The sequence below is a fragment of the Spea bombifrons genome, chromosome 2 (genome assembly GCF_027358695.1).
Source record: "Spea bombifrons isolate aSpeBom1 chromosome 2, aSpeBom1.2.pri, whole genome shotgun sequence".
Lineage (NCBI taxonomy): Eukaryota > Metazoa > Chordata > Amphibia > Anura > Pelobatidae > Spea > Spea bombifrons.
The window spans coordinates 5,613,786-5,630,901 of NC_071088.1; the positions used below are offsets into that span (position 1 = coordinate 5,613,786).

The 17,116-nt window shown below is 42.3% G+C and overlaps 1 protein-coding gene across 1 annotated transcript; it reads left to right on the forward strand.

Moving 5' to 3' along the window:
- Positions 1-205: 205 nt before the first annotated feature.
- Positions 206-12,783, forward strand: GPA33 (glycoprotein A33). Its single transcript, XM_053455497.1, has 7 exons — positions 206-345; positions 8,750-8,901; positions 9,346-9,559; positions 10,441-10,605; positions 10,768-10,884; positions 11,146-11,272; positions 12,276-12,783. The coding sequence occupies exons 1-7, from the start codon at positions 300-302 to the stop codon at positions 12,478-12,480; spliced, it is 1,026 nt and encodes a 341-aa protein (XP_053311472.1). The 5' UTR covers positions 206-299; the 3' UTR covers positions 12,481-12,783.
- Positions 12,784-17,116: the final 4,333 nt, after the last annotated feature.

The window sequence follows — 17,116 nt, forward strand, 5'->3', positions numbered from 1 at the left end:
GTAGACATCTGACGCACATCATCATCCTACGTGTATTATTCATGGCGGGGGCAATTAGTGGTTACCGTCTCTTTAAAACCTTCTTCCCGTGCAGAAGGTGCCCGATGCCTCCTAAAGGAGAGGGAGGGGTTGATTGCTTAAGCAGTGGGCGTGGCAGGAGGATAAGGAGCGCTCCCATTGGTCGGTACCTGGAGGCTTTCTCACAGTAAGGAGATAGGTAGGGAGAGGCCGCGTTCCGCTCGTGATTTTGTGTCCCGGCCGTTCGCTCGTCAGGTTGGGATCCGCCGGCTCCTGAGATCATGGAATTACCCGGGAGAGGACTCCTCGTGTTGGTTCTGGGGGCAGGTGAGTTCCTTAATAACCGGTAACGATCCCTGATCAGCCGAGGAAACGTATGGATCGCCTTCCAGCCCCGCCCCGTCTCTCCTATATATTAATGCGTTTAGTTGATCTGCCCCGCCTGGTAAAGGTCATGCGCAGTAGATTAAAAACCTGATAGGAGGCGTAAAGGTAAACTTTGTTCTTTGATAAGATGTCGGAGGTCAAACTGATCAGAGTTCCCTGGTGTGTGATTATTATTTCCTTCTGACTTAAACACAGAATCTGCCGGCAGATCGGCCCCATTTGGCCCCCGTCTAGTCACCCGTTCCTCCTGCTGTAAAGACTCAAACTTTAATCAGTCGTTGGTCTCGTCTTAGATTCAGGAGCCGTATGTCTATCCCATGCATGTTTAATACCCTCACTGTATTACCCTCTACCACCTCTGCTGGGAGGATGCTCCACTTATCTACCACCCTCTATGTAAAGTAAGAGTTTGGTGTAATATTATATTTCTCTTAAAATGAGAGATGAAGCGAGCTGCGGAGTAGGGGCGTTTATTTATTGCTGGCTTCTAGGGAAGGAAAGTGGGAAGCGAATGCTTTTATAAAGTTATAAGGAAATAATAAAATGTGGTCTAAAGCAGGAGGGGGGGTCAATAAACGGGGATGAAACTGAGGAGAATAAGTGAATTGAGACCGAAACTTTGCTTTCTCCTATTGAAAGCTTGTACGGGTGCATTTTAACTCTTTGTAGCCAGCGGGTACACAAAGGGTTGTGAAAACATGAAGTGTTTCCTAGCTTATGGCACAGCTTTGATGGAGATTTTCCGTAGCCCCCCGACCTTTAATCTTGAAATCCATTAAAACCTAAGGTTGCCATCCAGTTGCCGGAGCGGGCCGGTGATCTACAATGTATCCCCGCGGGAATGTTTCGTGTGGATACTTGCGTTCTGTTCGTTTCAAAAGCTTTCCTTATCTGATTCGTAAAGAAAGTTACAATTGGTTTAAAATTTGAAGCCAACTAAAAAAAACAAACGTTCCAAACGGTTAAAAAGTAAACAGCGTGTTAAAAAAAAAAAAAAAAAACTTTTTTTTAAATGCGCCGGGCCCTGCCCTTTCCTTTTGAATTCACATACATGACATATAAAGCTCGTCACTCACGCTACCAAACCCACGCATTTCCCTCACTTACACGCATTACGTACCGTAATATGTTTTATTTTATTATAAAAAGAGTAATAACCCGATTTTACGAGGAAATGTATTCCGCAGCGCTGCGTTAACACCCGGCTCTACAGAATCAAATTCCGTTCGTTTGTATAGCGCCAGCAGATACCACGGCGAGGTTACGACAGGGGGCGAAGGGCCTCGCTCTTGTACCACGTAATCCCTTCCTAGGGGTTGGCGACATGGAACTCGCTCATACGATGACCGTACCTGTCAAGGGTGCAGGTGTCGGCGGCACGGGGGGGGGCACAAAATGGGCCGTTTGCAGCTCGGACTGGTGCCATCCATAAATATATTACTAGGCGAGATGTTTTATTTTTTTATTTACCCCTGGCTTTACAGCAGCAGTCTGGTATTGGGAGCACGTCGACGCGTTCCGATACCCTGCTATTTACGTACGATAGGTCGTGGCGCTCGGCCCGCGTCTTATTGAAGTATTGGGGTCTTAGTGTCTGATGCAGCATGGCGGCCCACCATGGCAGGTAAAATGGGGAAAATTCTCTGAAAGTAACCGGTTTCGCTGCTCCTCCCATTTTACCTGCCTGGGGGCAAACTGCCGAAACCAGCTGAACTCAGGCTTCTTAACGGTGTTAACCCTTCAATGACCATGCAAGCGTTCTCTGTAGTGACTCCCAAAATGCAGGAAACCCAGGGAGTTAAAAGATGATCTTCGTCATACAGTTTCCTGGTTTAGGGGTGTATTCGCTAACCTGTACGAAGGCAGGGGGAGATGCTAAGACAAACCAATATGTTGGGTAAACGGGGCTTGGCATGTAAGCTTACAATCTAGGAGTGGGGTGAAGAGGGAGATGGTATGGAGAAAGTGGCCAGATTTACTCTCGTTAAACTAGTTTCAAAAGTGGAAAGTGACATTTTACACTCAAATTAACTCTAAGTGTGCCAGAGGAGTCCCATAATGCACTTGTTGGCATTGCAATGGTTAAATGTTGCAGGTACATAAGGGTTTATGTATAAAAAGGGATCCCGGCGCAAACGTTGAAAAGCCATCTTAACGCCGATTCCCTGGTTCAATCAACGGGGGCTTTTCATTTGTTTCTATGGCAACAACACAACTTTTGCATATTTGAGCAAGAATGTTTTATCTAAATAACACCCGGGTTGTAGTTTTGTTGTCCTTTAAACTCTGAGATTCTGTGACTATATTTTTAGTTTTATTTCATCGTATCGGGTGGTTCCGCCTTTTGTTATATAGATTGTTTGTTTTGGATGGCGGGTGCGGTAAGATGGTATGATCCATAATGTATAAGGTGACTGTTACCATCAATATTAAATTAGTCACGAGTTATAGGTTGTTTGTTTTTAGAGTTAAAGTTATCTCCTAAAAATCTGTATTTGTAGATAAACATGGGGTTAATTCTCATTCACTCAAGTATGTGGCTCTGTGTTTTGCTCTTGAGTAATCTGTGTATGGATCCATTGTGATGGTTCACCCTCTCGTTATTATATCTTGGGCCAACTGGTTACTCCATTAACCCCTTGTTTTATTACTAAGCGGAAGTGAAGGTAAATACAGGGGGGGGCATCCAACGAAAAGATTGCATTGTACCCCTTTTCGAGAAAAGGCACTGAACTGGCACGGTGGTCCGGAGGTCAGCCACGAGTCGCGGGTTATTGCCAAGTATAGAAATAATAATAATAATAATAAAAAAAAAAGTAGCCTTGATCTTGTATAACAGGCTTCATCCGTCTATTGAGTACAATATTTTTACACAATGGGCATCTTACGACAAGTAATGTATCGCGTAACCATTTGGAGGGTTAGTAGTGTTTGGTGAAACTGTGTTTATAAAAAAATAAATAACCTTATCTTTAGGTTTTCTATGGGTGCCCTCCCTTATGGGCTCTCTCCATGGGCAGAAGCTGTCATTTCTTTCGTCTTCAGAGCACTTCTGCATCTCCTCTCCCAGCAGGACCCCCGACCACGACGATATCGGATGTCCCTCACCTCAAGCCATATAATGTCCACAATAAAGCTGCAATTTGGCGATACACGGACTCGGAATGGGACGCTTCACGCTATTTGATGCCATGTAGCGGCAAGTTGCGTTTTGCCAAAACTAAGGCCACAATTTGTGCCTTTTCAGCAATATGGGACCTCCTCGCGTGTGATGAGGTCATTTCCAGGAGATCACCATCCCAATCCGCTCACAAATAGAATTTTTTTGGATCTAATTGAATCTTCCTTTATAATGGAAACGGAGCTGTGAATGGAAAGGGACTGCAACCTTTACGTTTCCATCCCTGTCTTTATTCTGCATTCAAGAGAACCAGCCAACTTGTACCTGCCGATGTGTCCGTGGTGCTGCTGACTGGCATACATGTACATGTTCTGCATATTCTTGGCTCATCCTAAACCTAAAATGTTGGGGCATCTTAAACAAAGTTGAGGTTTTTGTAGCGAGTTCTGGCCCCAAAAGCTTCCGGGCATCACCGATTCCCTAGTTACTTGCTTACAATCTTCTGTTGACAGGCTTTTAAAATATGACGGTATGAAGGACAATTAAAGTGTCTTCATGTCTAGTGACGCGGAGTCATAGGCCTATTAAGCAGAAAAGGGCCTCATTAAGCCCAGACACGTTATCTGGATCCAATGCTGCTCGACAGTCTATACCAGACTAAGATATTTGGCATTCACCAAGCAGCGTCTGACGCCATGCGTTGGTCTGTAAATCTCAAAACTCTCAGCCGATGAGTGAATAGGTAGGGAAATTAGATTTCCAATATTCTCATGTTTTCTCTGTTGCTGACTGCAGCTCCCATCGAGCTTCACCGAACAAAGGCAGTTACTTTGCATAACCTCATCCCCGTTTACATACTATCGGTGACAAAATACAACCATCTTTTTTTTGTCAGCGGGTCCAAGAATCGTGGTAACTATGCCTCTGCTTTGTAGCCTAGGTGACACCAAATTCACAGTATAGACTCCCAGTGAAGTCTCTTTGTGGTCTGGGAGAGACTGCTTCAAAAAATGTGGCAAATAAGGCAAAAAAGTGTCTATGGGCTCAGGGGTAACAGATCTATCATGCAAGAGCCAAAGTCTAGAGTTGCTTCAGGCATCTTCCATAACCTATAACTCCCTGCTCCTCGGGGGCATTGCCATCCTTTTAACCAGCTGTCACTCATATTACAATCAAGCTCCACCCACCCGGAATCCCATGTAAATCTGACCACAGTTTACGAAAGCTCGTAGACCGCGTGCAAAATAACAAACTGATGTCATGCTAGACCGATCACCTGAAACCCGGTGTGCATGTGGTTCCCTGGAACTAGAAACTTAAAACCCTTGCCTCGGGGGTTTGGGGCCTCTTTACCTGTAAATGTTCCCTTCCTGCTGTCTCTTAAACCAGTTTCGGGTTATAAAGCTTTCAAAATTCAGAGCCGTTAAATAAATGACCGTCACTATCTCATCATGTTTAATTTATAGCTTTTTTTTTTTTTTTTTTTTTTTTTAATTCTGTAATGCAACAAAATTATAAGAAATTTGTGTGTGTGTGGGGGGGTGTATATAAGGAAATTGGCGGGTGGAGGGCATAACCGACTTAAATCACAGTATACGGCCAATCGTTTAGTCTGGGTGAGCATGGGAACTGTAGTCCAATATAGAAATCTAGAATTTGGTGTCTGATAAGTAGACCATTCGGCCCCCGTCTAGTCGCCCGTCTCAGCTGCTGTTACGACTCAAACCTTAGCATGTTTAAATTCCCTCACTGTATTACTCGCTACCACTTCTGCTGGAAGACTGTTCCACCTATGAACCACCTTCTCAGTAAAAACAAAGTATCTTCCTATTTGGAGGAGCTTCTCCCATCTCTTTCCATATTTGTATGCTGTTGACCATTGTATTGTGAATATGGCGGATGGGAGTTGCGTGAAGACGGGTATTTGGTTGGGGAATGGTTTGAATCTCCGATTGGTGGAGGAATCGCAGTAACCGGATCCTACAATGAGTTGATTGAGCATTTTGTGTCTCTGAAACCGCCGTAAACGCTGAACTCTGGAATCCCAGCCCAAAGCTGCCAGGGGAGGAGAGGCTCCTCGTCAAACCAGAAAAACCGGATTCTCTTTCTCTGTCCTTCGTCGGGCAAAACGCAGTAAAAAAAAACATTTCCGTAAATCCGTCCCCTCCTTATCTTTTAAAGCATGACATTTTTATATTACAAAAGTAGGAAAAATTACCTAAAATATATTTTTATACTGAGGTTTCTGTTATTGGTTAACAAGGCGGCCATGTATTTTGTGTATATTTAGAAAATGAGATAACGACAAACCACTCCAGGCATGTTCTAAAATAGCCAGCTGAGGCAATGGAAGTTCTGATCCATTAACCCTTTGAGCAGTACGAAAGCCAACTTTTTGAGTAAAGCAGCGAGGTTTGCAGTTTTTAGGTCTCAAACACCCAAGTTGTCCTTGAGCATCAGGATTGTACCCCACAATCTTTAAAAAAAAAAAAAGTTTTGTAGGAAGCCCCAGAAGTCTTCCGCTTGCAGAATTTCGATTGGAAATGTCTAGCTAAACATTTTATTTTTTCATGTTTTTATTTTTTTCAATAATCACAATTTTTTTTTTTAAAAAAAAAAGAATTTTAGATGTCGAATTGTTGCATAAATTTAAACAAGGCGGCCATGTATTTTGTGTATATTTAGAAAATGAGATAACGACAAACCACTCCAGGCATGTTCTAAAATAGCCAGCTGAGGCAATGGAAGTTCTGATCCATTAACCCTTTGAGCAGTACGAAAGCCAACTTTTTGAGTAAAGCAGCGAGGTTTGCAGTTTTTAGGTCTCAAACACCCAAGTTGTCCTTGAGCATCAGGATTGTACCCCACAATCTTTAAAAAAAAAAAAAGTTTTGTAGGAAGCCCCAGAAGTCTTCCGCTTGCAGAATTTCGATTGGAAATGTCTAGCTAAACATTTTATTTTTTCATGTTTTTATTTTTTTCAATAATCACAATTTTTTTTTTTAAAAAAAAAAGAATTTTAGATGTCGAATTGTTGCATAAATTTAAACGGCTTCTGTCCGATTAACCCCTTTACGATCTAGAATGTGTGTATCTTAGTCGCTGGTGGCGCGTTCTGACACGCCGGCCTGAAATGCTTCTGGAATTCCTGCCCTAAATGGCTGCTGTACGTTTGCGGCGGTGTTCCGGTAGTTTGATTTTTCACAGAGATCTTGAGATTATGTATGTATGTATATATGTTCTTTGGAACTTTAAAGAATAAACCAGACTTATCACCTTTAGTCAATAACCTCAATAAAAATGTCCCGTTCTAAATGGCACCCTCACAGAAATTCTGAATTTCTTTTTTTCCCCCCTCTGTCACTGAATGGTCTATTTCTTGTCATTCCGTATTCTTGTTTTCTTCTAGACCCATCCCAGCTGGGAGTTTCCAAGTATGATCCCGGTCAACTCTGCGTTATGTGAGATGTTTTATATGCTGCTAGGATTTGCGTTGATGAGTCGACCTCCTATAAACTTCACATATTCTTTTTTATTTTTTTTTTTTATTTTTTTTTTTATAGCAATATCACATTCCATAGCGCTGTACAATGTGTAAATAGGACATAACAAGTAGTATATAACATAATTCAAGTTACTGAAACAGGTAAGGGGGGCCCGGCTCTAATGAGTTTACAGAAAAAAAAAAAAAAAATTGTGGAAGGAATTTCGCACCCATGCTCACACACACATGTATACAAACACGGATACACCCCTCGCACCTGCTTACCTCTCACCGCTCCCACAGCGTTATCTCTGGCTACTCTCACTGCGCGGGCGGCCTTGGGTTTCACTGCGGGGTCACATGACTCCGATACATTCCTGTCTCCCCGTGCCGGTTCAAAATAGTCTACAAAGGGCCCTCTCGACCTGGTCCACACCTCTCCTGGCCGGAAGGGCCCTTTCTAAACTATTTTCAATCGGTACGAGGAGACAGGAACAAGTAACCGTAACATCTCCTGCCGGTTCCGCCAGCGGTTGTAAGATATTGTATTGCTGTGGTTTCTAAAATATTAGATTATTTTGAGAAACGGGCTGCCCAAGTTGGCTTTCGCATAACTCACAAACGTAGTAGGTAGACTCCCAGCAGAGGTGGTAGAGGTTAATGCAGTGAGGGGACGGGAAGGACACGTGGCTCATGAATGAAGAAGAGACCAACGACTAAGGTTTGAGTCGCCACGGCTGGAGAAACGTGCAGACTAGACGGGGCCGTATTTGTCTGTTCTGCCGGCAGGTTATAGGTTTCATAGATACCAAAGTTCCCCATTTACACACAAGTTTTCAGGCTAAATCATGTGACCCGGCGCACCTGTTCTAGTCAGCTCTTGTTGGAGAAACTCTCCGGTGTTGGTGATTCATAATGAATAGCGACGTGAGGAAGCTGAAACCAAAAAAAATGTTTTATCTCAAATGTGACAATCTCCTGACGATATATTGTCTCATAAATCGTATTTAGTTTTTGGTTTCCTTTTTTTTTTTGCCTGTGATGACCTAAGAAAATGTAGCAAACTTTTCCACTTCCTTGTTATAATATGTAAAAAAAAAAGTACAGCAGTGACCAGTTTGGGTTATGTTCTAGGCTTGACCCAGGGCATTGCCCCTGCTGATCGATCATCCATGGTGAGCATATAGGCTCTGATTGTTCGCACCCCTCCTCTGAAATAAGTGCTTTTGGGGCTACCCCTGATCTCTGTAGCGGTACATAGGGTGACCATGTCGGTCATGTTTTCCAGGACACGTTTACGTTTTACAGATTGATGACCGCGCAGGTAAAGTGCTGCCCTGTGGGATGTATAGAATAGTGGAAGGGAACCAATTAGTCAGGGCAGCACTTTATCTGGGCTGGTTAGCAAAATATAAAACTTGTGTCCTGGAAAACGTGGCCGATCTGGTCACCCTAGCGGCTGTTCACTGGGGAGCCTGATTGCGCAATAGGCTGTGGTTCCAATGCCACAGGGTGACTTTTTGTTTATTTTTTTTTGGGGGGGGTTGTATTTGATGGTTTTTATTCTTTCAGGTGACAAAACCCATGAGTTTAGCTATTGCAATAACACAATTCTGAAAGTACAAATGTTTTTAGATACACTTTAATAACTGGGGGGGTTCTATGTGGGTTGTTTGTTTGTTTTGTGTATTTTTTTTTTTTTTTTTTTCCCTTTCTAAATTCTCTAAATTCCTTTGCAGCGTTGGTGTCTGTTTCTGCCATTAATGTACAAACGCCTCGGAAAGTAATCGAAGCGGCCCGAGGAAAAAGCGCGTCGTTGCCATGCACCTACCAGACGACCGCGACGGATAAAGCCGGGGCCAATGTTATGTGGAAACGGTTTCCAGACCAGGTAATATTAACGGCAGGAAAAAAGTAGCCTGCGTCTGCGCAGGAACGTCTGTCGGCCACGCTGATGCACCTACTGCTGCTTAATTTAACACATTTTGCAGTTAAATGTAGCATTATGAGCGTAATTACTAGTCCTGTTTAACGCCCAAACCCTTCCATAAATATTTCTTGAATGATCCAAAATTTAATGCAATTACTGTTTTGTCTTAGTGGAACGGAACCCTTTGAAAAGTCAGATTAAAAGTTCTGGAAAAGCCTTGTACCCTGCTGCGCCTTTCATCCCAGCCCCAAAAAATAGTGATCCTCTCTGCCATTTCATATGTTGAACGTGTTTACTGTGATACATTCTTAATTTATTTAATTTAAATTTATCAGTTTCTAGCCATCGACATGTTTTTTTGTACGTACATTCGACAAGTGTTTTTTCCCCCTCCATTTCTCGTAGAATGAAGTGATTAGTGCGTTTTTCGGGAGTATAAACACAACTGGAAGTACTTATGATGGGCGAGTTTCATTCACCGGCAACGTTTACGTCAATGATGCCACCGTTTCCATTGACCAGCTGACAATGGATGACAATGGCACGTACCAGTGTGAGGTCAACATTCCCAGAGATCGGCAAGGAACCCCTATGGCCAGGTTGGATCTGGTTGTCTTGGGTAAGTCTTGTGGGCCAGGAAAATTACACTTCCAAGGTGATCATGTGTGGTCAGCTTAGTAACAAAAAGTTGATGGATGGAGCATTAGTATTACATTCTTCTTGTATCCCACATTCAACACATGATTAGGTGTTGCTTTATTGAGAAACTTGTCGCTGTGCATTATGGACAAACTTTCTAGGTGCCATATGGTTGACAGTGAAACGCCAAATCATTAGCTGAACAAATCTACTGTCCGAAATGTTAAGTATAATCCAGAACTGCTAATGTGGCAGAGAATTTGAATTGATTGCTTTGTTTGAGCTGTAATTATCTGTTTTTATTGGCTTGTATGAACGCTCCCACGTTCTGCACGTTTTTGTCATTGAAAAAAAGAATCCTCCTGTATATAACCACAACAGTCTACAGGGCTGATTTAATGCTGAGCAAAAGTGGCAGAGTACCTTAACCCCTTAATGGCAAAGCCCGTACATGTACGGGCTCAAGATGCATTGTTTTCAATGGGTTTAGGGACCGCCCATTGTCCTTAAGGGGTTAAGGACCCACCATAACTGTCCTTCCAGACCCCCTTAACAGTCTCTATAGCCTTCAGGTGGGGTTCTTGCAGCCGCTGACACAGACCTCTCCACAAAGTCTTTGGTCCTGGTGGTCTGTGCATGATACAATGTCCTATATATATAATATTGGATACAACGTCCTATACTGGTAGACTGCAAGGGAAGCCATGTTGTTGGAGACATGTGTCTTCAGCTGCAATGACCTCCACCTTCCTTCCCACTCAAGCTGGAGTGAGGGTCCTATGGAGATCGAAAAACATTGATTCAACATCGCTTTCCTCATTTGACGTTCTTAATAACCGCGCAATGTGTTTCCCTTTGTAGTGGCTCCGTCCAAGCCAGACTGTGGGATTGTTGGGACTGCAGAATATGGTCAGGTGATCAAATTGACTTGTTCCTCCAAAGAAGGCTCCCCATTGCCTCAATACACGTGGAAAAGCTATACACCACAAGATGTACCTAGACAGCTGCCAGTAACCGCTGTGATAGGTAAGCATAATGCTAGAGGGACAGGCTGTAGGTAGGGTTTGGGTTCCAGACTAGGGTTGCCATCCTTGGTGGTGGAATAGAACGCTGTGATCAAGTCTAAACTTCATTATATAAATTGTGGCCGGATGTTTCTCTAATGCAAGACTTGTTTTATATATGCAGAGGGAGGAGAATTGACTCTGAAGAATATTTCGGTGGATTCTTCTGGGTATTTCATCTGCACGTCAACCAACAAAATCGGGGAGGACTTCTGTAATCTCACCCTGGCCGTTATGCCACGTAAGGAACAAATTCAGCGCTCTTATAAAATGGCTTTAAAAATCATAGCATATATTCCATGCATAAAAAAAAAAAGATAAAATCTTGCCTTTTGCCAGAAGTGTTTGAAATTGGAAAAGTCCAAATATATGGTACAATATTTACATATGGGACGCTATAAATGTCCCGTTAAGTTGTAGGCTCCTTCCCTTATGACATCGTTAATTTTTTATGTTACTACAATATAGGCAGTTTTAATAAATGTCCTTTTTTGGTGAACAGCGTCCATGAACATCGGGTTCTACGCTGGGATCATCGGTGGAAGTGTTGCCGGCATTATCGTTATTGGGATAATCGTCTATTGCTGCTGCTGCAGAGACCGGGATGATAAAGAGGACTACGAGATGGCGTAAGTGAAATTGTGCATTAATGGGGTAGCGGGTGGCTGCTGTGGGAAAGGGAAGCAGAATTTATTATCCGATTTCATTACCGGAGGTATTTTCTTTCCGTGATTTCTCCCAACCTGTACATTCTTGCAGTGCTTTATGCTAAATAGACCTGTTTATTGGTGAGCAATGTCTTGGTAATAAAAGCCTTCCTTAAGGAGCAGCCGACTTAACTTCCCTTTCTCAGGATCTTCGTGATTAATCCGCCTCGTTAAGTTCTTACTGCCGTACGCTGCTGATTCGGCATCCTTTTGTAGAGGAGGTGGTGGGGAACAAGTTAGAGAACGCGAAACTGAATAAATAATGCAAATCCTGTAACATTTAGCCACAGATCTTGGCTTCCATGACCATTAGTGATTCAGAAACATTGTATAAGTAGAATGGAACGCGTGCGATAAGGCTGAATACTGGGAAGGGGTCTATTCCCTTTTTAATGGCATTACTGGAGTTTTTCCCCTTCGAATAAGGGGAAATGTTAGAACATGAGGCTGTCATTCAAAACTAGAGGGTCAGAGGCATTGATGGAATGTAAGGAAAACGGGTAGATAAGTGGAGCAGCCTCCCAGCAGAAGTGGTAGAGGGTAATACAGTGAGGGAGTTTACACATGCATGGGATAGGCATACGGCTCCTGAAGACGAGAACAACGACTGGTTAAGGTTTGAGTCTTTACAGCAGGAGAAACGGGCGACTAGACGGGGGCCGAATGGGGCTGATCTGCCAGCAGGCTCTGTTTCTTTATAGTGACTACAGTGACTGGGCAAAAAAAAACACTTAGATTGTAAGTTCTATGGGCCAGGGACCTCCTACCTACATTACCAGCTTTTTACAGAAGGCATACATATAGGGACACCTGTTGGCGCTATATAAATATACAATTGTGCAAGACGAGCAATGCCGTGTGGACGCTTATATTTAAACGAAATGTAATCATTACGCATTTTTATATATTTTTTTTTGTTTTCTAGGTACCGAGATGAAGATGGAGAGGAGGAAGAGGAGAAACCACAGGCTAAAAAACAACCCCAGGCTCAGCAGCGTAATTACCACGAAGAGGAGTATGACGATGACGACGATGAAGACGCTCATCAGAACAATAATGCGCAACGAGCTGGACCTCCATTGCCAACGGGCAATAAACCTCGTTTAGTTATTGATCCCGTAGAAGCCTAAAGAGAACTGAAAACCGACCAAGAATAGTTTTTTATGCACAAACTTTATATATCTGATGTTTTCATTGTCAATTTTTTTCAATACTGCGTCTGAGTGTTCATCAATGCAGAGGAAATTCTGTGAATGTATTGGCTGCCGCACGTTGTAAGAATTTACACCGTTTTACAAATATTTGGAGTTCTGGTGTAAATTAAGGCTTGATGACAAGAACCATAGAGGATGGAACTGTATATTTGTGTGTTTTTTTTTTTGGTATGGTGATAATGTAATTAAAAGGTCAGTGTAAATAAATGTATAAACAATTTGGAAATTAATTTTATGCCAGGATGACCACATTTCACCTTTTTTTATGCAGGGCATTTGAATCATTTCTGCCCTGCAGTTTAATTAATTTTATGACCTCACCGTGTGATGCCATATGCAAAATAAGTAGTCTGTATTGCGCTGGTCTCTCTGCATTACGTGCCTCACAGGGACGTTGATAAACACATTCTAGTATCTTGATCCGTACATTTGCTTGCAGTTGGCACAATGCATTTATCAACCTGGATGCTCACGGCTATCGGTGGTGTTATTTACCTACGAAATGGTCATGCTGCATTATCTTCTGTTTGGAAGAAGTGTTATTGCAAATTTTTTTTTATTTGATAACATTTTATAAAATAAATGTAAAATCTACATCAGATTAGAATTTTTTTTTTAATTGCGCAGAATGGCAGCCGAAAATGAGTATATCAAGGGCATTTAGCCCAATTTTAGTTTTAATGTATTTTGATGTTTGTCAGAACCTGTTTTTAGATGTTTTTTAATCTCTCCTGTATAAACATTTCATTTTATTCACATTGACGGATTTGATATGGATTGTATTGTAATGCGGCGACATTCCAATGAAAACGTACTATTAGTGGCAGGCTTTTTCCGTATTTTTCAGCTGTGTCTGTGTGGCCCTTGAAACTCACATGACCGGAGCAGTGAGGCTAGGTTTCCACTTGGGTATTTTTCCTGCGTTTTATTTTCTTGATGAAAATGCCAGGAAAAACGCCAAGAAAACTGCCACTGCATTCTCCTGTGTTTTGGCGTTTTTTTCTGGTGTTTTAGCCTTTCTGTGGAAATTGCTTTTTTTTTTTTTTTTTTTTTTTGACCTTAAGCAGTTTTTCCAGCCTTTACACGTTAGAATTTTCACCCAGCTAAAAAGGATTCGGATAAATGGCACTATCTGCCCCCTCCTGATGTCATTTCCTTGGTAGAGTTCTACCTAAACGCCCCGGCGGACCCTTTTGTCTCTTTTCTGTGGTTTGTAAGGCCCTAAATGATGGTGCAGATTGCAAGAGATACTTACTAGTTGAATAAGCTTGGACACATCAAAGACAATCCTGGGTGCCATGCTGCTAATTACACAGAGACAGCACACGGTGTACAAGCAGATAAAAGTTTTACCACAGTACTGGGAAAATGGCAGCTCTTCCTCTTCCTGGGTCCTGCCGTTTTGTAACTGTGGAAAAAAACGCAAAGGCAAAACCCACATGGCTTGGGTTTTGGAGTGTCAACATGTTGCGATTTTGAAAAACTGCCACAGAGCCCAAAAAAGCAGAAAAATGCCAAAGAGGACTGAAAAAACGCCGAACAGAAAAACTCCAAGTGGATATGGCATTGTGCGATTTCCTATTGAAGAACAGCTAACATCTGACCGCTAATAAAACGCTGTGTGGCTGAATTGGCGTTATTATGGGCGTTTTTGCAAAAAAATACTCAAATGGAAACCTAGCCTGATGCAGGAAGATTTATTTGGGAACTAGCTAATTCTTGCTAGATTTGTCTTGGTGTTTCCATTTTAGAAGAGCTTGCACAGTTTAGACAGTTTGTTAGCATGGTTTCCGGCTCGCTAGAAGAAACAAGCATGAATGTACTTACTCAACAATCTGCTATCAATAGAATTATAAAGGTTCTCAAGCATCCATATTACATAAAATACCAGTGGGATCCTAATGGAGATGCTCATCTTTGTCCACCGTTTTGTTTATCATCTGTGTGATACGTGTAGACAACCCTCTGCTGCTGGCCGGCACTTTTGCTGGGCTTCTAGGATGGAGCACTGGCATCGCATGACCTTCCAGCGCTCAATCATAGAAGCTCCAGCAAAAGTGCCGGCCAGCAGCAGAGGGTTGTCTACACGTATCACACAGATGTTCATCCGCTACCCCTACTAGACACCAAGGAGTCTAGAGCACGGAGGCATATCAGGGGGGCACAGTGGCATATAGGGGGGTATAAGGCATGTCTGTGAGGCAGTGTGGCAAGCCTGGACTCAAATGTGCATAAAGGGGGGGGGCAGGTTGGGAAATAAAAACAAGAAATGCATTTTTCTCAAAGTATTTTGATACTGCTGCTTGTTTTTAACATCCAGTTTGTTCATTAAATTCTTTTAAACAAATAAAAAACGTACATTTATTTTTTTAATCCGATTAATCGATTATGAAAATAATCGGCCAACTAATCAAAGATGAGATCTTGAGACATGATACATCAAAAAGAAAAGCACAAACAAACAAATACATCCGAGAAAGCATCCGGACATTTTTGCTTTTATGTCCCAGATGGTTTTGGACATCAATGCTTGATGAGCGAGACAGACTCAAAACATACAGCGCATTTGGATTTGATGTATATCTGCACAACACCCCCCCCCCAAATCACATAAGGAACCAAAAGTGATCTACTCCTATCCCTATCAGCCCATACGACAGAACATTATATTGCTTTTGCTCACGAGTGCCTTACCTCTGAGATTACTTTGACTTTACCTTTTGTTGCAGTATTACACTATTAATATTTGTTATTGCATTTGAAATATGTCTCAAAATGCATAGCCCATATAGATAATATATATTTTTCAATGGCATTGATCTTTATCACTGCATTTTTTTTAAGTTGTCTGGTGTTACACGGTATACATTGGAGAATATCTAAAATAGATATTGCATGTAGCACACCTGTACATTTTTTGTTTTTTTTTAGGTTAATTTACCTCTCTGGCACTGTTTCCGTGCAACATTCTATGAAGTATTACATGGGATCCCCCCATAACAGTAATGATGTAAAAGCAACAGTAGAGGTCGCTGTGGTATCATATCCTAAAAGAAAACCTATCTATATACAGTGATTAACAAAAACTGGAGCAAATGTGATTTGAGATACTGAAACTCATTGACATCTTCCCTTTTTTTTTCTCCTTTAGATGAATACTGTGCTGAATTGACAGTCTTGAGAAAATAAAACATTGGGAACCCCATTCCTATCGCTGCTGAATTCCTAAACCCATCGCAATCCTTTGGTTGTAGCAAATGCTTAGGAGTCATGGGAATCAGCTACCATTTCCATAGGTGTGAGAAATATGATCAAGGCAGGTCCATCCTAAAGCCACAATGTGAATATCCATAGCAGGAAATGTACTTACAGTAAATACAGTACATTTTATTTCTCTATTACATAAATAGTCCACTGGATCACCTACCAAGTGCAATGACAAGCGTCAGTGGTACAGTCGTGGCCAAGAGTTTTGAGAACGACACAAATATTAATCTTCACAAAGTCTGCTGCCACCGTTTAGATGATGGCAGTTTGCATATAGTTCAGAATGTTATGAAGAGGGATCCCTCTTTGCCATGGAAAAAAAAAAACACATTTCCACTGCAGTTCAACTCTGCCCCTAAAGGACCAGCTGACATAGCGTCAGTGATTCTCTCGTTAACGCACGTTATGCTGATTGAGTTAGAATAACAGACTGGAAGCTTTAAAAGGAGGTGGCGCTCGAAATCATTATTCTCCCCGTTAACCATGGTTACCTGCAAGGAAACATGTACCGTCATCATTGCTTTGCACAAAAAGGGCTTCACAGGCAAGGATATTGCTGCTACTTTGATGTACTTAAATAAACCATTTATGGAATCAAGGAGAGACGTTCAATTGTTGCAAAGAATGTGCCAGGACCATCTCCTAAAGTAGATTCAACTGCGGGATCGGGGTGCCACCGGTACAGAGCTTGCTCAGGAACGGCAGCAGGCAGGTGTGAGTGCATCCTCACGCACAGTGAGGAGAAGACTTTCAGAGGATGGCCTGGTGTTGAGAAGGGCAGCAAAGAAGCCACTTCAAAAAAAAAAAAAAAAAAAATCATGGGCAGACTGATATTCTGCAAAAGGTACAGAGATTGAACTACTGAGGATAGGGTTAAAGTCATTTTCTCTGATGAATCCCTACTGATTGTTTGGGGGCATCGGGAGAAGACAAGGCGAGCGCTACCATCAGTCCTGTGTGACGCCAACAGTAAAGCATCCCGAGACCATTCATGTGCGGGGTTTCTTCTCAGCTAATGGAGGGGGCTCACTCACAATTTTGCCTAAGAACACAGCCATGAATAAAGAATGGTACCAACACATCCTTCAAGAGCAACTTCTCCCAATCATCCAGGAACAGTTTGGTGGCGAACAATGGCTTTTCCAGCATGATGGAGCACCGTGCCATAAAGGCAAGAAGTAATAACTAACTGGCTCAGGGAACAAAACATTGAAATTTTGGGTCCATTGCCAGACTTTAATCCCATTGAGAACTTTTGGTCAATCCTCAAGAGACGGGTGGGCAA